General features: G+C 47.6%; 1 protein-coding gene across 1 annotated transcript in view; it reads left to right on the top strand.

Annotated features, from left to right (window-relative positions):
* The window catches only part of dctn6 (dynactin subunit 6), a 34,127-nt gene that overhangs the window by 4,198 nt on the left and 4,874 nt on the right, over nucleotides 1-25,055 (top strand). Inside the window, exon 3 of the mRNA XM_079866159.1 lies at nucleotides 9,178-9,283. Within this exon, the coding sequence (XP_079722285.1) occupies nucleotides 9,178-9,283 (106 nt within the window). The remainder of the gene's footprint in view (nucleotides 1-9,177; nucleotides 9,284-25,055) is intronic.

Below are 25,055 nucleotides of genomic sequence, written 5' to 3'. Positions count from 1 at the left end.
GGGCATGTCGGAGAATAGCGTGGACACGCGTTAAAAACACTCCGCGAGCGGGCATGTCGGAGAATAGCGTGGACACGCGTTAAAACACACCGCGAGCGGGCATGTCGGAGAATAGCGTGGACACGCGTTAAAAACACACCGCGAGCGATCATGTCGGAGAATAGCGTGGACACGCGTTAAAAACACACCGCGAGCGGGCATGTCGGAGAATAGCGTGGACACGCGTTAAAAACACACCGCGAGCGGGCATGTCGGAGAATAGCGTGGACACGCGTTAAAAACACACCGCGAGCGGGCATGTCGGAGAATAGCGTGGACACGCGTTAAAAACACACCGCGAGCGATCATGTCGGAGAATAGCGCGGACACGCGTTAAAAACACACCGCGAGCGGGCATGTCGGAGAATAGCGCGGACACGCGTTAAAAACACACCGCGAGCGGGCATGTCGGAGAATAGCGTGGACACGCGTTAAAAACACTCCGCGAGCGGGCATGTCGGAGAATAGCGCGGACACGCGTTAAAAACACACCGCGAGCGGGCATGTCGGAGAATAGCGTGGACACGCGTTAAAAACACACCGCGAGCGGGCATGTCGGAGAATAGCGTGGACACGCGTTAAAAACACACCGCGAGCGGGCATGTCGGAGAATAGCGTAGACACGCGTTAAAAACACTCCGCGAGCGGGCATGTCGGAGAATAGCGTGGACACGCGTTAAAAACACTCCGCGAGCGGGCATGTCGGAGAATAGCGTGGACACACGTTAAAAACACACCGCGAGCGGGCATGTCGGAGAATAGCGTAGACACGCGTTAAAAACACTCCGCGAGCGGGCATGTCGGAGAATAGCGTGGACACGCGTTAAAAACACACCGCGAGCGGGCATGTCGGAGAATAGCGTAGACACGCGTTAAAAACACTCCGCGAGCGGGCATGTCGGAGAATAGCATAGACACGCGTTAAAAACACTCCGCGAGCGGGCATGTCGGAGAATAGCGTAGACACGCGTTAAAAACACTCCGCGAGCGGGCATGTCGGAGAATAGCGTAGACACGCGTTAAAAACACTCCGCGAGCGGGCATGTCGGAGAATAGCGTGGACACGCGTTAAAAACACACCGCGAGCGGGCATGTCGGAGAATAGCGTAGACACGCGTTAAAAACACACCGCGAGCGGGCATGTCGGAGAATAGCATAGACACGCGTTAAAAACACTCCGCGAGCGGGCATGTCGGAGAATAGCGTAGACACGCGTTAAAAACACTCCGCGAGCGGGCATGTCGGAGAATAGCGTAGACACGCGTTAAAAACACTCCGCGAGCGGGCATGTCGGAGAATAGCGTAGACACGCGTTAAAAACACACCGCGAGCGGGCATGTCGGAGAATAGCGCGGACACGCGTTAAAAACACTCCGCGAGCGGGCATGTCGGAGAATAGCGTAGACACGCGTTAAAAACACACCGCGAGCGGGCATGTCGGAGAATAGCGCGGACACGCGTTAAAAACACACCGCGAGCGGGCATGTCGGAGAATAGCGCGGACACGCGTTAAAAACACACCGCGAGCGGGCATGTCGGAGAATAGCGTAGACACGCGTTAAAAACACACCGCGAGCGGGCATGTCGGAGAATAGCGTAGACACGCGTTAAAAACACTCCGCGAGCGGGCATGTCGGAGAATAGCGTAGACACGCGTTAAAAACACTCCGCGAGCGGGCATGTCGGAGAATAGCGTGGACACGCGTTAAAAACACTCCGCGAGCGGGCATGTCGGAGAATAGCGTGGACACGCGTTAAAAACACACCGCGAGCGGGCATGTCGGAGAATAGCGTGGACACACGTTAAAAACACTCCGCGAGCGGGCATGTCGGAGAATAGCGTGGACACGCGTTAAAAACACTCCGCGAGCGGGCATGTCGGAGAATAGCGTGGACACGCGTTAAAAACACACCGCGAGCGGGCATGTCGGAGAATAGCGTGGACACACGTTAAAAACACTCCGCGAGCGGGCATGTCGGAGAATAGCGCGGACACGCGTTAAAAACACTCCGCGAGCGGGCATGTCGGAGAATAGAGTAGACACGCGTTAAAAACACTCCGCGAGCGGGCATGTCGGAGAATAGCGCGGACACACGTTAAAAACACACCGCGAGCGGGCATGTCGGAGAATAGAGTAGACACGCGTTAAAAACACACCGCGAGCGGGCATGTCGGAGAATAGCGTGGACACGCGTTAAAAACACTCCGCGAGCGGGCATGTCGGAGAATAGCGTGGACACGCTTTAAAAACACACCGCGAGCGGGCATGTCGGAGAATAGCGTGGACACGCGTTAAAAACACTCCGCGAGCGGGCATGTCGGAGAATAGCGTAGACACGCGTTAAAAACACTCCGCGAGCGGGCATGTCGGAGAATAGCGCGGACACGCATTAAAAACACTCCGCGAGCGGGCATGTCGGAGAATTGCGCGGACACGCGTTAAAAACACACCGCGAGATGGCATGTCGGAGAATAGCGCGGACACGCGTTAAAAACACTCCGCGAGCGGGCATGTCGGAGAATAGCGCGGACACGCGTTAAAAACACTCCGCGAGCGGGCATGTCGGAGAATAGAGTAGACACGCGTTAAAAACACACCGCGAGCGGGCATGTCGGAGAATAGCGCGGACACGCGTTAAAAACACTCCGCGAGCGGGCATGTCGGAGAATAGCGCGGACACGCGTTAAAAACACTCCGCGAGCGGGCATGTCGGAGAATAGCGTGGACACGCGTTAAAACACACCGCGAGCGGGCATGTCGGAGAATAGCGCGGACACGCGTTAAAAACACTCCGCGAGCGGGCATGTCGGAGAATAGCGCGGACACACGTTAAAAACACACCGCGAGCGGGCATGTCGGAGAATAGCGCGGACACGCGTTAAAAACACTCCGCGAGCGGGCATGTCGGAGAATAGCGCGGACACGCGTTAAAAACACACCGCGAGCGGGCATGTCGGAGAATAGCGTGGACACGCGTTAAAACACTCCGCGAGCGGGCATGTCGGAGAATAGCGCGGACACGCGTTAAAAACACACCGCGAGCGGGCATGTCGGAGAATAGCGTGGACACGCGTTAAAAACACACCGCGAGCGGGCATGTCGGAGAATAGCGTGGACACGCGTTAAAAACACACCGCGAGCGGGCATGTCGGAGAATAGCGTGGACACGCGTTAAAACACACCGCGAGCGGGCATGTCGGAGAATAGAGTAGACACGCGTTAAAAACACTCCGCGAGCGGGCATGTCGGAGAATAGAGTAGACACGCGTTAAAAACACACCGCGAGCGGGCATGTCGGAGAATAGCGCGGACACGCGTTAAAAACACTCCGCGAGCGGGCATGTTGGAGAATAGCGTGGACACGCGTTAAAAACACACCGCGAGCGGGCATGTCGGAGAATAGCGTGGACACGCGTTAAAAACACACCGCGAGCGGGCATGTCGGAGAATAGCGTGGACACGCGTTAAAACACACCGCGAGCGGGCATGTCGGAGAATAGCGCGGACACGCGTTAAAAACACTCCGCGAGCGGGCATGTCGGAGAATAGCGTGGACACGCGTTAAAAACACACCGCGAGCGGGCATGTCGGAGAATAGCGTGGACACGCGTTAAAACACACCGCGAGCGGGCATGTCGGAGAATAGAGTAGACACGCGTTAAAAACACACCGCGAGCGGGCATGTCGGAGAATAGCGCGGACACGCGTTAAAAACACTCCGCGAGCGGGCATGTCGGAGAATAGAGTAGACACGCGTTAAAAACACACCGCGAGCGGGCATGTCGGAGAATAGCGCGGACACGCGTTAAAAACACTCCGCGAGCGGGCATGTCGGAGAATAGCGTGGACACGCGTTAAAAACACACCGCGAGCGGGCATGTCGGAGAATAGCGTGGACACGCGTTAAAACACACCGCGAGCGGGCATGTCGGAGAATAGAGTAGACACGCGTTAAAAACACTCCGCGAGCGGGCATGTCGGAGAATAGCGCGGACACGCGTTAAAAACACTCCGCGAGCGGGCATGTCGGAGAATAGAGTAGACACGCGTTAAAAACACACCGCGAGCGGGCATGTCGGAGAATAGCGCGGACACGCGTTAAAAACACTCCGCGAGCGGGCATGTCGGAGAATAGCGTGGACACGCGTTAAAAACACACCGCGAGCGGGCATGTCGGAGAATAGAGTAGACACGCGTTAAAAACACTCCGCGAGCGGGCATGTCGGAGAATAGCGTGGACACGCGTTAAAAACACACCGCGAGCGGGCATGTCGGAGAATAGAGTAGACACGCGTTAAAAACACTCCGCGAGCGGGCATGTCGGAGAATAGCGTGGACACGCGTTAAAAACACTCCGCGAGCGGGCATGTCGGAGAATAGCGTGGACACGCGTTAAAAACACTCCGCGAGCGGGCATGTCGGAGAATAGCGCGGACACGCGTTAAAAACACACCGCGAGCGGGCATGTCGGAGAATAGCGCGGACACACGTTAAAAACACACCGCGAGCGGGCATGTCGGAGAATAGCGTGGACACGCGTTAAAAACACACCGCGAGCGGGCATGTCGGAGAATAGAGTAGACACGCGTTAAAAACACACCGCGAGCGGGCATGTCGGAGAATAGAGTAGACACGCGTTAAAAACACTCCGCGAGCGGGCATGTCGGAGAATAGCGCGGACACGTGTTAAAAACACACCGCGAGCGGGCATGTCGGAGAATAGCGTGGACACGCGTTAAAAACACACCGCGAGCGGGCATGTCGGAGAATAGCGCGGACACACGTTAAAAACACACCGCGAGCGGGCATGTCGGAGAATAGCGTGGACACGCGTTAAAAACACACCGCGAGCGGGCATGTCGGAGAATAGAGTAGACACGCGTTAAAAACACACCGCGAGCGGGCATGTCGGAGAATAGCGCGGACACGCGTTAAAAACACACCGCGAGCGGGCATGTCGGAGAATAGCGCGGACACGCGTTAAAAACACACCGCGAGCGGGCATGTCGGAGAATAGCGCGGACACGCGTTAAAAACACACCGCGAGCGGGCATGTCGGAGAATAGCGCGGACACACGTTAAAAACACACCGCGAGCGGGCATGTCGGAGAATAGCGCGGACACGCGTTAAAAACACACCGCGAGCGGGCATGTCGGAGAATAGCGTGGACACGCGTTAAAAACACTCCGCGAGCGGGCATGTCGGAGAATAGCGCGGACACGCGTTAAAAACACACCGCGAGCGGGCATGTCGGAGAATAGCGCGGACACGCGTTAAAAACACTCCGCGAGCGGGCATGTCGGAGAATAGCGTGGACACGCGTTAAAAACACACCGCGAGCGGGCATGTCGGAGAATAGCGTGGACACACGTTAAAAACACACCGCGAGCGAGCATGTCGGAGAATAGCGTAGACACGCGTTAAAAACACACCGCGAGCGGGCATGTCGGAGAATAGCGTGGACACACGTTAAAAACACACCGCGAGCGGGCATGTCGGAGAATAGCGCGGACACACGTTAAAAACACACCGCGAGCGGGCATGTCGGAGAATAGCGCGGACACGCGTTAAAAACACACCGCGAGCGGGCATGTCGGAGAATAGCGCGGACACGCGTTAAAAACACACCGCGAGCGGGCATGTCGGAGAATAGCGTGGACACACGTTAAAAACACACCGCGAGCGGGCATGTCGGAGAATAGCGCGGACACGCGTTAAAAACACACCGCGAGCGGGCATGTCGGAGAATAGCGTGGACACGCGTTAAAAACACACCGCGAGCGGGCATGTCGGAGAATAGCGTGGACACGCGTTAAAAACACACCGCGAGCGGGCATGTCGGAGAATAGCGCGGACACGCGTTAAAAACACTCCGCGAGCGGGCATGTCGGAGAATAGCGCGGACATGCGTTAAAAACACTCCGCGAGCGGGCATGTCGGAGAATAGCGTGGACACGCGTTAAAAACACACCGCGAGCGGGCATGTCGGAGAATAGCGCGGACACACGTTAAAAACACACCGCGAGCGGGCATGTCGGAGAATAGCGTGGACACGCGTTAAAAACACACCGCGAGCGGGCATGTCGGAGAATAGCGCGGACACGCGTTAAAAACACACCGCGAGCGGGCATGTCGGAGAATAGCGTAGACACGCGTTAAAAACACACCGCGAGCGGGCATGTCGGAGAATAGCGCGGACACGCGTTAAAAACACACCGCGAGCGGGCATGTCGGAGAATAGCGTGGACACGCGTTAAAAACACACCGCGAGCGGGCATGTCGGAGAATAGCGTGGACACGCGTTAAAAACACACCGCGAGCGGGCATGTCGGAGAATAGCGCGGACACGCGTTAAAAACACTCCGCGAGCGGGCATGTCGGAGAATAGCGCGGACATGCGTTAAAAACACTCCGCGAGCGGGCATGTCGGAGAATAGCGTGGACACGCGTTAAAAACACTCCGCGAGCGGGCATGTCGGAGAATAGCGCGGACACACGTTAAAAACACACCGCGAGCGGGCATGTCGGAGAATAGCGTGGACACGCGTTAAAAACACACCGCGAGCGGGCATGTCGGAGAATAGCGCGGACACGCGTTAAAAACACACCGCGAGCGGGCATGTCGGAGAATAGCGTGGACACACGTTAAAAACACACCGCGAGCGGGCATGTCGGAGAATAGCGCGGACACGCGTTAAAAACACACCGCGAGCGGGCATGTCGGAGAATAGCGCGGACACGCTTTAAAAACACACCGCGAGCGATCATGTCGGAGAATAGCGCGGACACGCGTTAAAAACACACCGCGAGCGGGCATGTCGGAGAATAGCGTGGACACGCGTTAAAAACACACCGCGAGCGGGCATGTCGGAGAATAGCGTGGACACGCGTTAAAAACACACCGCGAGCGGGCATGTCGGAGAATAGCGCGGATACACGTTAAAAACACACCGCGAGCGGGCATGTCGGAGAATAGCGTGGACACGCGTTAAAAACACACCGCGAGCGGGCATGTCGGAGAATAGCGTGGACACGCGTTAAAAACACACCGCGAGCGAGCATGTCGGAGAATAGCGCGGACACGCGTTAAAAACACACCGCGAGCGAGCATGTCGGAGAATAGCGCGGACACGCGTTAAAAACACACCGCGAGCGGGCATGTCGGAGAATAGCGCGGACACACGTTAAAAACACACCGCGAGCGGGCATGTCGGAGAATAGCGCGGACACACGTTAAAAACACACCGCGAGCGGGCATGTCGGAGAATAGAGTAGACACGCGTTAAAAACACACCGCGAGCGGGCATGTCGGAGAATAGCGCGGACACACGTTAAAAACACACCGCGAGCGGGCATGTCGGAGAATAGCGCGGACACACGCTTCACACTGCAAGCGGGCTGCGGGCACCCAAAAGATTGTTTGGCTATCAATATCCCATCACTCATTTTTTTTAATTCTGAAAACAGACTTAACGAACAAGCTCCAGGGGGACCATTTAGCAGCATGTAACTGTATGCTACTCAGCATCAATGGGTCACCTCTTTCTGAATTCCCCTATAACTGTAACTCCCCTGTAACTTCTCATTTTAACTTTTCTGAAACATTAACCAAGATATGGCCTAGTATTGTTGTTATGAGTGTGTTGTCTCGTTTTTCCACTGTAATTCTTAAAGTTAATATAATCTGACTGAGGAATCTTAGAAGTAAATATTTTATCTGTGGTCAAATGTAAATTAACTTGTGCCTATTTAACTTTATTAAAAAATATATTATTTAATTCTGCAATTTGCCTTCATTAGCGATTATCATCAATTTGATTACACAGATATAATTAAACTAAACTGAGCTTGACAATGACATCTCTGAATTCAATAATGAAATGCCTTTAACTGAAAATTGAATGTTTAATCTTATTATTATACATTAATGACACTCTATCCTCCAATTTGATACTGTTAAGTGCTTTGACAATCTTGTCAAGCTCTATATAAGTAAAGGTGACTTGACTTAGCTCATGTCGATCCAGTGAGCATTGTTTTTGCGTGCACGTTTGTGTTTAAATCTGTTCATCAAATAACGTTAATGTATTAACCAGCATTTATGACCGATAAACAATGCATTTGTTACAGTATATTTTAATCTTTGATAACAGTAGGTAATAAAAATACAACGGCTCATGTTAGCTCTGGTCCAATGAAAAAATATTAACAGATAGAACTCAGGACATTTTTGTAAAATATACCTCATTGTCATGTTCTAGACTTAGGGTTATATTCAGCTTTAAATAAAAAAAATACCCCCTTAATATTGTGGCAGTTTTTTTCTCCGTGGTATCGAAAATGGTATCGAATATCGATATTTTTTAAGGTATCGTATCGAAGTTAGAAATTCTACAGGGTGGGCCATTTATATGGATACACTGTAATAACATGAGAATGGTTGGTGATATTAAAGTCCTGTTTGTGGACTTCTAAATGGCCACCATGGTCACCACCCATCTTGAGGAGTTTGCCCCCTCACATATACTAATGTGCCACAAACAGGACTTTAATATCACCAACCATTCCCATGTTATTACGGTGTATCCATATAAATGGCCCACCCTGTAGTATCGTGACAACACTAAATCATACATAATTACAAAGAAAAATATTCCACATGAGGGAAATCATTGTTGTGTCCATGAAGATGTGAAAAATAGGCATAAATCTACTTACACATTTACCCAAATTATCATACGCCTGTTTAACCGAAGCTAATTTGGGTGTGTTTCTCCATCCCCAATGTCACTTCTCTGTGTTTTACGGCCCTGACGAGAACGTCGGTCTCCTCGGCTGTGAACCGCTCCTGGCAAATCCGCCGTTATAATAGCAATCCGCCATGGAACAAGCGCGCCTGCTCTTAAAGGGAATGTGAGATGACGCTCTGATTGGTTTATTTCACGTTACGCCCAAACCACACCTATGAGTAATGAAGCGACTTCAGACCAACACATTTTAGAGATCCGCCCACAAAGTTACGTGTGTTTCAGATCGTTAAAATAGGGCCCTGTGTGTGTGTTTCAGGAGCTCGGACCGTGGTTAGGGTCAGTAATATCCTGATGTGTGTGTGTGTGTGTGTGTGTGTGTTTTCAGGAGCTCGGACCGTGGTTCACCCTAAGGCTCGGATCATCGCGGAGGCCGGACCCATCGTGATCGGAGAGGGGAACCTGATCGAGGAACAAGCCTTGATCATCAACAGGTGAATCACTCGAGCTGTAGTTCTGCTGATTTAATCAGAAACTCCTTGTGCATGTTTACGATGTTAATATACGATGTTAATAAATGTGCATGTATACAATGTTAATATACGATGTTAATAAACGTGCATGTATAGATGTTAATAAACGCACGCGCATGTTCACGATGTTAATAAACGCGCATGTCCATCCATCCATCTTCTCCCGCTTATCCGGGGCCGGGTCGCGGGGGCAGCAGTCTAAGCAGAGATGCCCAGACTTCCCTCTCCCTAGACACTTCCTCCAGCTCTTCCGGGGGGACACTGAGGTGTTCCCAGGCCAGCCGGGAGACATAGCCTTCCCGGCAAGGCGTCCAGGAGGCATCCGGAACAGATGCCCGAGACACCTCAGCTGACCCCTCTCGATGTGGAGGAGCAGCGGCTCTACTCTGAGCTCCTCCTGAGTGACCGAGCTTCTCACCCTATCTCTAAGGGATCGCCCAGCCACCCTGCGGAGAAAGCTCATTTCGGCCGCCTGTATCCGGGATCTTGTCCTTTCGGTCATGACCCAAAGCTCATGACCATAGGTGAGAGTAGGAACGTAGATTGACCGGTAAATCGAGAGCTTCACCGTGCGGCTCAGCTCTTTCTTCACCACGACAGACCGGTACATCGACCGCATTACTGCAGAAGCTGCACCGATCCGTCTGTCAATCTCCCGTTCCATCCTTCCCTCACTCGTGAACAAAACCCCAAGATACTTAAATTCCTCCACTTGAGGCAGGAACTCTCCACCAACCTGAAGTGGGCAAGCCACCCTTTTCCGACTGAGGACCATGGCCTCGGATTTGGAGGTGCTGATTCTCATCCCAGCTGCTTCACACTCGGCTGCAAACCGTCCCAGTGCATGCCGAAGGTCCTGGTTTGATGAGGCCAACACGACAACATCATCTGCAAAGAGCAGAGACAAAATCGTGTGGTCCCCAAACCCGACCCCCTCCGGCCCCTGGCTGCGCCTAGAAATTCTGTCCATAAAAATTATGAACAGAACCGGCGACAAAGGGCAGCCCTGCCGGAGTCCAACATGCACCGGGAACAAGTCTGACTTACTGCCGGCAATGCGAACCAAGCTCCTGCTTCGGTCGTACAGGGACCGGACAGCCTTTAGTAAAGGACCCCGGACCCCATACTCCCGGAGCAACCTCCACAGGCCGCCGTGAGGGACACAGTCGAATGTCTTCTCCAAATCCACAAAGCACATGTGGACTGGTTGGGCAAACTCCCATGAACCCTCCAGCACCCTGTAGAGGGTCCAGTGTTCCACGGCCTGGACGAAAAACACACTGTTCCTCCTGAATCCGAGGTTCTGCTATCGGCCGGATTCTCCTCTCCAGTACCCTGACATAGACTTTCCCAGGGAGGCTGAGAAGTGTGATCCCCCTGTAGTTGGAACACACCCTCCGGTCCCCCTTCTTAAAAAGAGGGACCACCACCCCGGTCTGCCATCCCAGAGGCACTGTCCCCGACCGCCACGCGATGCTGCAGAGGTATGTCAGCCAAGACAGCCCCACAACATCCAGAGACTTGAGGTACTCAGGGCGGATCTCATCCACCCCCGGTGCCTTGCCACCGAGGAGTTTCTTGACTACCTCGGTGACTTCAGCTTGGGTGATGGACGAGTCCACCTCTGAGCCCTCAGCCTCTGCTTCCTCAATGGAAGACGTGACGGCGGGATTGAGGAGATCCTCGAAGTATTCCTTCCACCGTCCAACAACATCCCCAGTTGAGGTCAACAGCTCCCCACCTCTACTGTAGGCAGCGTTGGTAGGGCACTGCTTCCCTCTCCTGAGGCGCCGGACGGTTTGCCAGAATCTCTTCGAGGCCAGCCCATAGTCCTTCTACATGGCCTCACCGGACTCCTCCCAGGCCCGAGTTTTTGCCTCCACAACCACCCGGGCTGCAGTTCGCTTGGCCTGCCGGTACCCGTCAGCTGCCTCAGGAGTCCCACAAGCCAACCAGGCCCGATAGGACTCCTTCTTCAGCTTGACGGCATCCCTTACTTCCGGTGTCCACCACCGGGTTCGGGGATTGCCGCCTCGACAGGCACCGGAGACCGTACGGCCACAGCTCCGAGCGGCCGCTTCGACAATGGAGGTGGAGAACATGGTCCACTCGGACTCAATATCTCCAGCCTCCCTCGGGATCTGGTCGAAGCTCCGCCGGAGGTGGGAACATGGTGTTCGTTATGGACAAACTGTAACTAGCACAGAAGTCCAATAACTGAACACCGCTCGGGTTCAGATCAGGGGGGGCGTTCCTCCCAATCACGCCCCTCCCAATCACGCCCCTCCAGGTGTCACTGTCGCTGCCCACGTGGGCATTGAAGTCCCCCAGTAGAACGACGGAGTCCCCAGTTGGAGCACTTTCCAGCACCCCTCCCAGAGACCCCAAGAAGGCCGGGTACTCTGCACTGCCGTTTGGCCCGTAGGCACACACAACAGTGAGAGACCGATCCCTGACCTGTAGGCGCAGGGAAACGACCCTCTCGTTCACCGGGGTGAACTCCAACACATGGCGGCTGAGCTAGGGGGCTATAAGCAAACCCACACCAGCCCTCCGCCTCTCACCATGGGCAACTCCAGAGTGGTGAAGAGTCAATCTCTCGAGGAGTGTGGTTCCAGAGCCCAAGCCGTGCGTAGAGGTGATCCCGACTATCTCTAGTCGGAACCTCTCAACCTCACGCACAATCTCAGGCTCCTTCCCCGCCATCGAGGTGACGTTCCACATCCCTAGAGCTAGCTTCCGTGTCCAGGGATCGGGTTGTCGAGGTCCCCACTTTCGACTGCCGCCCGATCCTCTCAGCACCGGCCCCTTACGGTCCCTCCTGCAGGTGGTGAGCCCACGGGAAGGCAGCCCCATGTCGCTCCTTCGGGCTGAGCCCGGCCGGACCCCGTGGGGGGAGGCCCGGCCACCAGGCGCTCGCATACGAGCCCCAACCCCGGGCCTGGCTCCAGGGTGGGGCCCCGGCTGCGCCATACCGGGCAACGTCACGGTCCTCGGTTTAATGATTCTCATAAGGGGTTTTTGAACTGCTCTTAGTCTGACCCGTCGCCTAGGACCTGTTTGCCTTGGGAGACCCTACCAGGGGCATATAGCCCTGGACAACATAGCTCCTAGGGTCATTCGGGTACTCAAACCCCTCCACCACGTTAATGTGGCAGTTCAAGGAGGGGTAATAAACGCGCATGTATACAATGTTAATAAACGCACGTGCATATATATGATGTTAATAAACGCACGTGCATATATATGATGTTAATAAACGTGCATGTATACAATGTTAATAAACGCACGCACATGTTTAACGATGTTAATAAACGCGCATGTATACGATGTTAATAAACTCGCATGTATACGATGTTAATAAATGTGCATGTATACGATGTTAATAAATGCTCATGTATACGATGTTAATAAACGGACGCGCATGTTTACGATGTTAATAAACGCGCATGTATACAATGTTAATAAACTCGAATGTATACAATGTTAATAAACGTGCATGTATACGATGTTAATAAACTCGCATGTATACGATGTTAATAAATGTGCATGTATACGATGTTAATAAATGCTCATGTATACGATGTTAATAAACGGACGCGCATGTTTACGATGTTAATAAACGCGCATGTATACAATGTTAATAAACTCGAATGTATACGATGTTAATAAACGCGCATGTATACGATGTTAATAAACGTGTATGTATACAATGTTAATAAACGCACATGTATACGATGTTAATATACGATGTTAATAAACGCGCATGTATACGATGTTAATAAACGCGCATGTATACAATGTTAATAAATGTGCATGTTTATGATGTTAATAAACGCACATGTATACGATGTTAATAAACGCGCATGTATACGATGTTAATAAACGTGCATGTATATGTTAATAAACGCGCATGTTTACGATGTTAATAAACGCGCATGTATACGATGTTAATAAACGTGCATGTTATGGATGCACCGATCCACATTTTTTCACTTCCGATCCGATCCCGATACCTGAATTTGGATATCGGCCGATACCGATACTATTCCGATACCAGAGCTGTGTTTGCTTTAATATTATTATTATCATTATTGTTTATTTTATATGATGCTGAAATAAACTTCTCTCAACAGGCAAGTAATGATATGTTATGTACGTATGTATGCATGCATGTAGCCTATGTCCCAAAAGGCAACTTGAGGTAAGTATTGGTCAGAAAAGGAAGTCAGAAAAACAGGAAATCCTGTTAACAGGAAAAATCCCATTCTGAAAACAAATATGCAACTGGGGTTTCAAATTGATTGTCATGTCAATATTTATTACATTCCCAAAAAGTCAAATACTTGCGTCTTGAAATATAAGAAAAGTGCAAGTGTAAACATCTTACACACACACTATCTGAAGGGTGATCCTCGCTCCGATGCATTAAATGTTCGATCAACATCAGCATCGTGCAAACAAACAAGCGGATTTTGCCTCAGACGCACGTCAATTTCGCTTCTGTTACGGCCAGCTCGTTTCGACCGAACATAAAAGATACAAGTACACTGAAATGACTTGCAAGTTTTTATTACTCTTCAAAATACAGATAAATTAATATAACAAAGTCTAGGGTTCAAAATCAAAGGGGAAAAATCATAATCCAAATGGGGAAGAGAAAAGGTTGGTATGGGTTGTAAATAAATAAAGGCACGCCAAAAAGTGACTTCTCCAGAGGGCGTCAATCCCCTGGACGAAGTGAAGAAGAGTGGTGGAGGCCAAGGTTTTATCCTCTCCACAATCAAATAGGGAACCGGTGTCAGGTGTGCACAATCTCCCACACTCTCCTGAATCATCACACCACCAGCAGGCCAGGAAAGAAAGCGCAGGGTCGTAACACCTCCCTCCTCAAAAAGATTCGGCAACGAATCTAAAAACCAAAGGAAAGACAGTCAAGCACCACCCAAAATGGACACAATAAAAAGTTCTAGTGATCCAAAGAAACGTCTTCTACTCCTCTTCATTCTACAACACCTCTGGGCCCTAGAGATGCAAAGAAAGAGAAGAACAGGCAACGCAGAGATCACGATTTTACGCTCTAGAAAGTGTGTCAGCTATAATGTTGTCTTTTCCTCGAATATGTTTAATCTCAAGATGGAAAGGTTGTAAAATGAGACTCCATCGCATAAGTCGCTGGTTTCGATTCCTCATCCGATTCAAGAAGACTAAAGGATTATGATCCGTATAAATGATAATCGGTGCAGCAATTGACCCTAGATATACCTCGAAATGTTGTACGGCCAACACTAGGGCAAGAGCCTCTTTCTCAATGGTGGAATATACCTGTTGATGTCGATTAAATTTCTTAGAAAAGTAACTTACAGGATGTGGAACCTGGTTCGAATCCTCCTGCAAGAGAACAGCGCCCGCACCGCAAGCACTCGCATCAATTGCAAGACTAAAAGACTTTTCAAAATCCGGAGCTGTCAAAACAGGGGCACATGCCAGCAAAGCCTTACAATTTTCGAAAGCCTGCTGACATGTCTCAGACCACCAAAAAGGCACTTTCGGACTCAATAAATCGGTGAGAGGTGAAACTACACTAGCAAAATTCTCGCAAAAACTCCGATAATATCCCACCATGCCGAGAAACCGTCGCAATTCACGACGAGTGGTGGGAGCTGGAAAGTTACAAATGGCTTCAACCTTAGTCTCAATGGGCTTTACACAACCATTTCCCACTACCTTACCCAAATAGGTAACGGTTGCCTTCGCGAACTCAGACTTAGCGAGATTAACGGTAAGATTAGCCTTTGCTAAACGAGAAAAAAGTTCTTTAATCTGGTTAAGAAGAATCTCAGAGTTTTTAAGTCGCCCGTCGACCTTTTCTCGAGAAAGGAAACTCTCATCCTCATCAGCATTCTCTAAAGAATCCCCACTCGTGCTACGAAAGAGAGGAGATGATTCTGAAAAAGAGTCACAAGAGTTTACCACATTAACAGTAACAGAACGAACAGGAGCTATATACAATTTCAACAGGTTACTGTGACAGACTTGTACTTTTTTTCTCCGGTCAGGAGTATTCAACAGATAATTATTATCGGAAAGACGTTTAACTACACTGTAGGGGCCTGTAAATTTAGCCTGAAAGGGGTTGGCAGGTAGAGGCAGCAAAGCCAGTACTTGATCACCCACCTGAAACTCTCTCAGCTTAGCTTTTCTGTCAAAATGTTGTTGCATTTTTATTTGAGATTTACTCAACTTCTTTTTAGCGAGAGCTCGTGCCTCATACAGTCTACGCCGGAATCCACTCACATAATCTGAAATGTTTTCAGAAGGTTTAGACGTTCGCCACTCATCAGCTAACACAGCCGTAGGTCCTCGCACTACATGTCCGAACACTAATTCATTTGGGCTAAACCCAAGGCTTTCTTGGATTACCTCACGTATCGCTAATAACATCCATGGCAGACCTTCTTCCCAATCCGCATCGAGTTCCACACAATATGACCTCAAAAGGGACTTCAGGGTTTGGTGAAACCTCTCAAGAACTCCTTGACTCTGCGGATGATAGGCACTAGAAATATTGTGGTTTACTCGAAGTTGACGCAGGGCTTTTGAGAACTGTTTTGACATGAAGTTCGAACCCTGATCGGATTGAATAACTTTGGGAATTCCAAAGGTCGACATGAAATTAGTGAGGGCCTTCAAGACAGATTTAGTAGTGATGGACCTTAACGGATAAGCAGCAGGATAACGAGTAGTCTGGCACATGACGGTTAGAAGATACTGGTGACCAGTCTTAGACCGGGGCAAAGGACCAACACAGTCAACTATCAAATGCTCGAAAGGAGTGGAGACGACAGAAATAGGCTGCAATGGAGCAACAGGCACTTTTTGATTTGGCTTACCGGTGATCTGGCATGTATGACAAGATCGAATATGTTTTGCCACATCTCGTTTTACCTTAGGCCAATAGAACTGTCGCAAAACACGATCATATGTTTTACGAACTCCGGTATGACCAGCAAGTCCTTGATGAGCCAAATGCAACACAGAGTCTCTCACTGTAAAAGGAAGCACAATCTGAGTTTTAGGTTCCAGAGAAACATCTTTATGCAGGACCACTGTCCGACAAAGCAGACCATCATCAAGAAAATACGAGGAGGACAGAGGATCAGAACACTTCTTAGACCCGGCTGCAGAAAATAAAGGTTTAAGAGTGTCATCACTCTGTTGAGCTCTAATTAAATCCTCTCGAGAGATCTGTAACAAAGAAGTTAAAGAACAGTCATCAACATCAGAGAGATCAACATTGGTTTTCTCAGGAGTGGACAGAACCTCAGATGTATCAGCAGATTCACTTTGCAGCACCGTTAAATCGTTCTGGTCAGAAGACAACGAAGGACAGGACTTCAGGTCTCTTTGCTCAAGACATTTAGACACATCAGATCCTGGCTTACCTGTATTAACAGTGTAAAAGAAAGTGTCATGCAGTGGAACTTCAACTTGGTTTTCAGACAGGGGTTTAGCCATTGATCGAGTAACTGCACAAGCTGGAAACAAATCAGGAGATTCTCTACAATTATCAACATCAGATTTCCTCGGTATAGATGCTATTATGGGTGGAGCTGCCACACCACTCCGTCGCCAAACATTCCCACCAGCTAAATCATTTCCCAGAATAAATGTAATCCCAGGGACTGGAAGTGCAGAACGAACACCAACCACTACGTCACCAGATACAATGGCAGAGGAAAGATGGATTCGATGCAAAGGCACTTCAACAAACCCCATCTCAAAACCTCGCACTAATACATGAGTTCCAGTAGCGGTTGCAGAAGTTAAAGGCAAAATTCCTTCTAAAAGAAACGACTGCGCGGCTCCTGTATCTCGAAGAAGACGTACTGGCACCGTTTCGTTTGAACCAGGCAATGACACATTTCCCTCAGTGATAAAAGGTGTATAATCAACGGAAGAAGTTATACACTGATCAACAGATTTATCACTAGCACTAGATAAATGACTATCTTTCTTATCACGAGTATCAACAGTGAATGGTGAAGTAGAAACTAAAGCAACAGGTTTCGACAATCTCTCTTTCTTCTTGAGAATAAGACAGTCAGATATTTTATGACCAGGCTTTTTACAATAAAAGCAAACCATGTCTCGTGAGAGTACAGGTTTACTAACATGTTCAGCAACTGTCGCCTTAATATTCCTACTCATCACAGGAGATTTCGTCTTAGGTTGAAAGCAAAACTTAGACTTACTCATATCGTTGGTTTTAAGACCGACTGAACTGAATGACCCACGATGGGTTAACACAAATTCATCAGCCATGATAGCCGCTTCAGAAAGTGTATTCACCTTGTGTTCAGTAAGATGCGTAGCTACAGCATGAGGAACCCAATGTTTAAACTCCTCTAAGAGCACTAATTCTCTTAACTGCTCTTTAGTTGTAACTTTCATTGAAGTGCACCAACGATCAAATAAATTCTCTTTTTCTCTTGCAAATTCAACATGAGTACATTCATCAGCTTTACTCAAACTCCTAAATTTTTGACGATATGCCTCAGGCACGAGTTCATATGCATGTAACACAGCAGATTTCACAACATCATACTCACCACTCTGTTCCAGTGAGAGTGCAGAATAAACTTCCTGAGCTTTACCTGTGAACACACACTGTAACAACAAAGTCCAAAAGCTTTTCGGCCATTTCATGGATAAAGCAACACGTTCAAAGTGATAGAAATATTTATCCACTTCCTTTTCAGAAAATGGCGGCACTAATCTCATATTTCTGTGAACATCAAACACAGGTTCACCTGCATTCGCACGCTGTTGTAGAACAGGATTCGCTTGTGAAACTTCAGCTGTCTTTGCTGCTAATTCTAACTCCAACTTTTTTATCTGAAACACTCTCTCTTCTCGTTCCTTCTCTATCTCAAGCTCCATTCTTCGCATAGCTAACTGATGATCTAATATTCTCCCTTCAAATTCTCTTTCTACCGCTCGCTCTTTCATAGCGCGATCGTCACGTTCAGCACGAACTTTCGCGGCCTCTAAACACAATTGCTTCTCTTGCAAAGACAATTCTGGAAATTTTGTCTCACTTTCACTATAAACATCAGCAGGAGTAGACACAAACGATTCACTCTGAGTCATTAACTCAGTGCTTACCTCTATAACTCCTCTATCAACAAGTGATCGCTTCAAAGTAGTCACGATAGTTTCCTTCAGCCTCTTTTCCTGAGAAGTAAGATCGACACTGAAGTGTTCGGCAATTTGCACTAACTGCTCCTTTGTACAACTCTCAAGCAAAGCTTCTGACGGACATGCAAAGAAATCTTCGACCACCGAAGACATTTTGTTCGTATATATATACGTACAACAACACAAACGAAACTACTACACGTGAGACGCTGTTTACCCGAAATACAACTCCCATAAGCCACTACTTCAAAAAGGAACTACGTCACTGTTTTACGCAACCTATGCTCATTCACAAAAACTTCCGAAGACTTCCCACAAGTCAAAACACAGTGCAAGCGCGAGAATAAACCGCACTATACACACGAACACAATGACTTACCTTTACTTATTTTTGTCGAATGGATTTACCGTTTACAAAATGAGAAAACTCCAGTTCCTAACTCAGAAAACACTAACTAAATCCTACCTGGTCTTCAGAGATGTACCGGGCTCGGGGCGGCATTAAACGCTGAGCTCCGCGACAATCAGTCAGACTGAAGGCCCGGAAGCGTACCCCCTACAGAGAGTTAATCTCCACCCAGGATAACCTCCAAAAACAAGAAAGGCAAAATAACAAAACAAAACAACAAACAGTGCTCCGTCGGAAAGATTGTATTCACAATCCAGCTGGAAACACTCTAACTAACCAGAGTTCTCATTTATAAAAGGAAATCATTCACAAAAACATACACACATACAACCCATACTTACCAACGTTTCCTACCCCCATAGGATCGCGGACGAGACACCCAATTTATGTTACGGCCAGCTCGTTTCGACCGAACATAAAAGATACAAGTACACTGAAATGACTTGCAAGTTTTTATTACTCTTCAAAATACAGATAAATTAATATAACAAAGTCTAGGGTTCAAAATCAAAGGGGAAAAATCATAATCCAAATGGGGAAGAGAAAAGGTTGGTATGGGTTGTAAATAAATAAAGGCACGCCAAAAAGTGACTTCTCCAGAGGGCGTCAATCCCCTGGACGAAGTGAAGAAGAGTGGTGGAGGCCAAGGTTTTATCCTCTCCACAATCAAATAGGGAACCGGTGTCAGGTGTGCACAATCTCCCACACTCTCCTGAATCATCACACCACCAGCAGGCCAGGAAAGAAAGCGCAGGGTCGTAACACTTCAAACTTTTGCTTTTTACGCACGTCAATTTTTCTCTGGACGCGCGAATGGGGTGGTGGTGGCGCAATGGATAAGACACATGCCTTTGGTGTGAGAGACCCGGGTTCGAATCCACTGTGAGACACCAATGTGTCCCTGAGCAAGACACTTAACCCCTAGTTGCTCCAGAGGCGTGCGACCTCTGACATATATAGCAATTGTAAGTCGCTTTGGATAAAAGCGTCAGCTAAATGAATAAATGTAAATGTAAATGTAAATGTAAAACATTCAAGCGTCCTACTAGACGCGGTAGACGCGAATTTGACGCGCTATTCGCGTTTGGTGTGAACTCACAGTAACGTGGTGCTTTTTTAAATTTTTGGTTGCGTTCGTTGTGTTGAACGAGCTTCAAAGGACTCTGAATTACAGCTTTGCAAACATTGCATTTAGCTGTCTTGCTCTGCGGTGTTTCCAGTGTGAAGTATATCCACACAGCGGACATTGTTGGCTAGCCGCAAACTGCGGAATGGATTTCCTGAGCGGGGGCGTGTCTCATAACTCTGTGTCTCATTGAGCCACGCCTCTGTTCAGGAAATCCATTCCACAGTTTGCAGCCAGCTAGCAGACTAGCCGGCGGGAATCACTTTTGGAGTCATTTCAGCAGAAGTTAAAGCGAGCGCAGACATGACTCATGGATATCGGACATCTCCGCAGGTTGGATCGGGAAAATCCGATACGTGAATTACGCTGGTATCGGGTCCCGATACCGATACTGGATCGGATCGGCCCCATCCCTAGAGCATGTATATGTTAATAAACGCGCATGTTTACGATGTTAATAAACGCGCATGTATACGATGTTAATAAGCGCGCATGTATACGATGTTAATATACAATGTTAATAAACGCGCATGTATACGTTGTTAATAAACACGCATGTTTACGATGTTAATAAACGCGCATGTATACGATGTTAATAAACGCGCATGTATACGATATTATTAATATACGATATTAATAAACGAGCATGTATACGATGTTAATAAACGCGCATGTATACGTTGTTAATATACGATGTTAATAAACGCGCATATATACGATGTTAATATACAATGTTAATAAACGCGCATGTGTACGATGTTAAACGCGCATGTATACGATGTTAATAAACGCGCATGTGTACGATGTTAAACGCGCATGTATACGATGTTAATAAACGCGCATGTTACGATGTTAATAAATGCGCATGTGTACGATGTTAATATACGATGTTAATAAACGCGCATGTGTATGATATTAATATATGATGTTAATAAACGCGCATGTGTATGATATTAATATATGATGTTAATAAACGCACATGTGTACGATGTTAATCTTATGGGACAACATATGATTGATTACTGTCTGCTTGCTTACAATGTTTAAAACGAACACCACGTATCTCCACCAAATATGTAGCAAATTAGCTCAAAAGAAATATTAATAATCAATCATAAATTGTTATAATAATTAATTAATTAATTATAATTAATTAATTAATTATAATAATTCGTTACATTTATATAGCGCTTTTTCTGAGACCTCAAAGCGCTTTACATAGATGGGGGAATCTCCTCAACCACCACCAATGTGCAGCATCACCTGGATGATGCGACGGCAGCCATATTGCGCCAGAACGCCCACCACACACCAGCTTACTGGTGGAGAGGAGACAGTGATGAAGCCAATCAGTATATGGGGATGATTAGGAGGCCATGATGGACAGGGGCCAAGGGGCAAATTTGGCCAGGATGCCGGGGTTACACCCCTACTCTTTTTCCGAAGGACATCCTGGGATTTTTAATGACCACAGAGAGTCAGGACCTCGGTTTAACGTCTCATCCGAAGGATGACCAAATATGTAGCAAATTAGCTCAAAAGAAATATTAATAATCAATCATAAATTGTTATAATTAATTATGAATATTTAGATCAGTTAATAGAATTAACTTAATGTAGTAAAATTAATATTACAATCAATTAACATGTTTGTCCCGTGAACACTGTGTTAATTGTTTATTAATTGATATTTATTAATTATAATTAAATCCGAGGTGAGGGGAATCTTTTTTACTGTATAGTATTACTCAGAGCATGTAAAATCTAAAATCATAAATTAAACTTTGTTGCAAGCAGAGAATCAGAACAAAACATGTTTTGTGCACAAGTTTATTAACTAAATCACGAACACAACTATATCTAAACATAAACACATACACACAATCACACACACACGGGTAAAATGGAAAGTGACAGGATGAAACCGTAAACAGGGAATGAAGCTATGGAAAATATTCATCTAACTATGAAAAGAACCATCAGCATATTATTTCCAGATCACCTCATTATATGTAGCCTATATGTGTACTTGCATGGTTTGTTTGACTCTGTTCTGGTTGAAGGTTTTCTCTCTCTCTCTCTCTGTGTGTGTGTGTGTGTGTGTGTGTTTGTGTTTCTCATGAGCTCACATGGTATAGTTCAGGTTACATTGACCGTTGGTTCTATCATAAACTCATTAACTCATTCACACAGTGTCCTGGGTCGGGTTGCCGTTCGTAAGTTCTTTCTTAAATTGGAACGTAAAGTCCACACTAGAGGCTTAGTAACTACTAGCTAGTTTGTAACTAACTCTATTCCGTTGCACCATTTGGTCGTAAGGCAGAACGTTGCTAGTAGGTCGTAAGCTCTCCGTAAAGTAATGCGTAGTCACATAATATGACGTTTAGCCTCGATGATCCAATAGCAGCCTTCAAATACGTGAGCTGAAGTTGTGTTGAAGTGCCGTGAATTTCAGTTTATCCTTCATTCTAACTTCTTTTGCCTCGCGTTACTAACGGTAAAAATAAGTTTCCATTAAATACGATAGCCTACTTGATCATGAATAACATAAGCGTTTCTTATATGTAAATGACATTCACAGAATGTGTATGAAATTAAATTAATAACGATCAATAAATAACTATTGATACAAAAGAAATTATGTTTATTGATTATGACTGATATTTGACATGCTCATAGTGGCGCGCTGTTTAGGACGGGTTTGTGTTAAAGACCCGCTAACAAAGTAATCTTTTCACATAATGTTCTCTCTCTCAAAATGTCAGCGAGTGTAAATGTCAGCATTATCATGTGTGTAAAGAACTGAAGTCTGTCCGGTAAAAGAAGAGCTTATTGATGCAGTTCAGTCTGATATTTTATTCCAACCATTACTCCTGATCGGAGGCTGCCATAAATATTTAGTTTATATGTAGAGTTATGCTTCAACTAAGTTTAAAGGTGCAGCGCAAAAATATTTAGAAGTGCATAAGTCGTAACTTAGTGTCCATCTACGTCTAAAATCAAGCGTAGCGTTAGTTCTGGCAGGTCATGTTAGTCAAGCTCGCATTAGCTCACCCTCAGCTGATCCACAACTACTTATAGGAATACGATGCCTTTCACCGTATACATATATAAGCTCCTTCAGTATTATCAGCAGCTATCGCCTTTCTCATGAGCGAATTACCCTCCTCCATCCCCAGCTCCTCCTCTCGCCCAGTCAGGATTTGGCATTCTGATTCCCATTGAATCGGAGTAATTCTCGATTATGTTGTACTTTAAAATCTTGAATTAAATATATTTGCAAACTTTCATGTTGGTTCTGTTCTGTTTACCCCAAGGGGGGTTATTGCTGCTCTCCCTGCTCTTATCCAAGCTAGGCTGCATGAATGCGCAGGGAGTTCTCGCCCAGAACGGAACCATACCGCCAATCCAAACTGTATGCTAATTGTCAATCGTATTTGACGGTAGTGGTCCTGACAGAACTAGGCTAAGTTGTAACTTACGCACAGCTGGTGCAACCGGCCCCTGGGATGCATGTTCATTTATAGATCAGATCGTCTACAAACGAATGCAGGACAGTCTGTTTTAAGGGCTGGTTCTGTCTTTCCTGTGACCTCGGTCTGACCACATGACCTCGGTCTGACCACATGACCACAAGACCTTGGTCTGACCACATGACCACAAGACCTCGGTCTGACGACATGACCTTGGTCTGACCACATGACCACAAGACCTCGGTCTGACCACATGACCTTGGTCTGACCACATGACCACAAGACCTCGGTCTGACCACATGACCACAAGACCTCGGTCTGACCACATAACCACATGACCTCGGTCTGACCACATGACCACAAGACCTCGGTCTGACCACATAACCACATGACCTCGGTCTGACCACATGACCACAAGACCTCGGTTTGACCACATGACCTCGGTCTGACCACAAGACCACAAGACCTCGGTCTGACCACATGACCTTGGTCTGACCACATGACCTCATGACCTCGGTCTGACCACATGACCTCGGTCTGACCACATAACCACATGACCTCGGTCTGACCACATGACCTCGGTCTGACCACATGACCTCGGTCTGACCACATGACCTTGGTCTGACCACATGACTTCAGTCTGACCACATAACCACATGACCTTGGTCTGACCACATGACCTCATGACCTCGGTCTGACCACATGACCTCATGACCTCGGTCTGACCTTATGACCTCGTTCTGACCACATAACCACATGACCTCGGTCTGACCACATGACCACAGCTATAAAGCCGTCTGGTCTGATGGAGACTGAGGCCTGACTGCTCTCGTCTCTTCTGGGGGATGTATATGATTACTAAGAGTGGGCTTTAAAGGGATAGTTCACTTTGAAATTAAATTTTGGTATGTTTTAGCTTACCTCAAGGGCATCCAAGATGTAGGTCTCTTTTTTTCCGCAGTAGTTTCAATTTTGATATTTTTAGGTCAAACCGTTCTTGTCTGTCAGTCATTTAAATGCAGGTCTGTGGTCACTGTCTCAAAGAGCATGCACAGAGAAGTCCAAATTAAAACAATTCCCCATCGTAAGTACACATTGATGGCCTAAGACACGAAACGAGCGGTTTGTGTGAGAAAATACGAACAGTAGTTATATAGTTTTTACCTCTTGTACACAACCACGTCCAAGTGATCTGAGGGCGCGCGCGCATCCTGGTGTGTGACGTGTACGCAGACTGATGCATAGATATATACACTAAATGTCGCCTTAAAGACATTCGTTCCAATGAACTGCCGTAGACAAGGCGACATCTAGTGTATATATCGTTCGTTCGTTCGTTCGTTTATTTATTTATATAGCACCTTACAGACTACCACTGTAGTTCCAAAGTGCTGTACATTGCAGTAAAACCGACAGGACAGAAAAAAAACAACAAGACATACAACATCCATGTACAAAAGTGCTAAAAAGCCAAAGAAAACAGATAAGATTTTAAACGGCCCTTAAATACATTAAGATTCAAGG

The sequence above is a fragment of the Squalius cephalus genome (assembly GCF_949319135.1).
Source record: "Squalius cephalus genome assembly, chromosome: 3".
NCBI lineage: Eukaryota > Metazoa > Chordata > Actinopteri > Cypriniformes > Leuciscidae > Squalius > Squalius cephalus.
The sequence above is the reverse complement of the archived record's forward strand: the minus strand, read 5'-3'. Positions and strand labels throughout refer to the sequence as shown.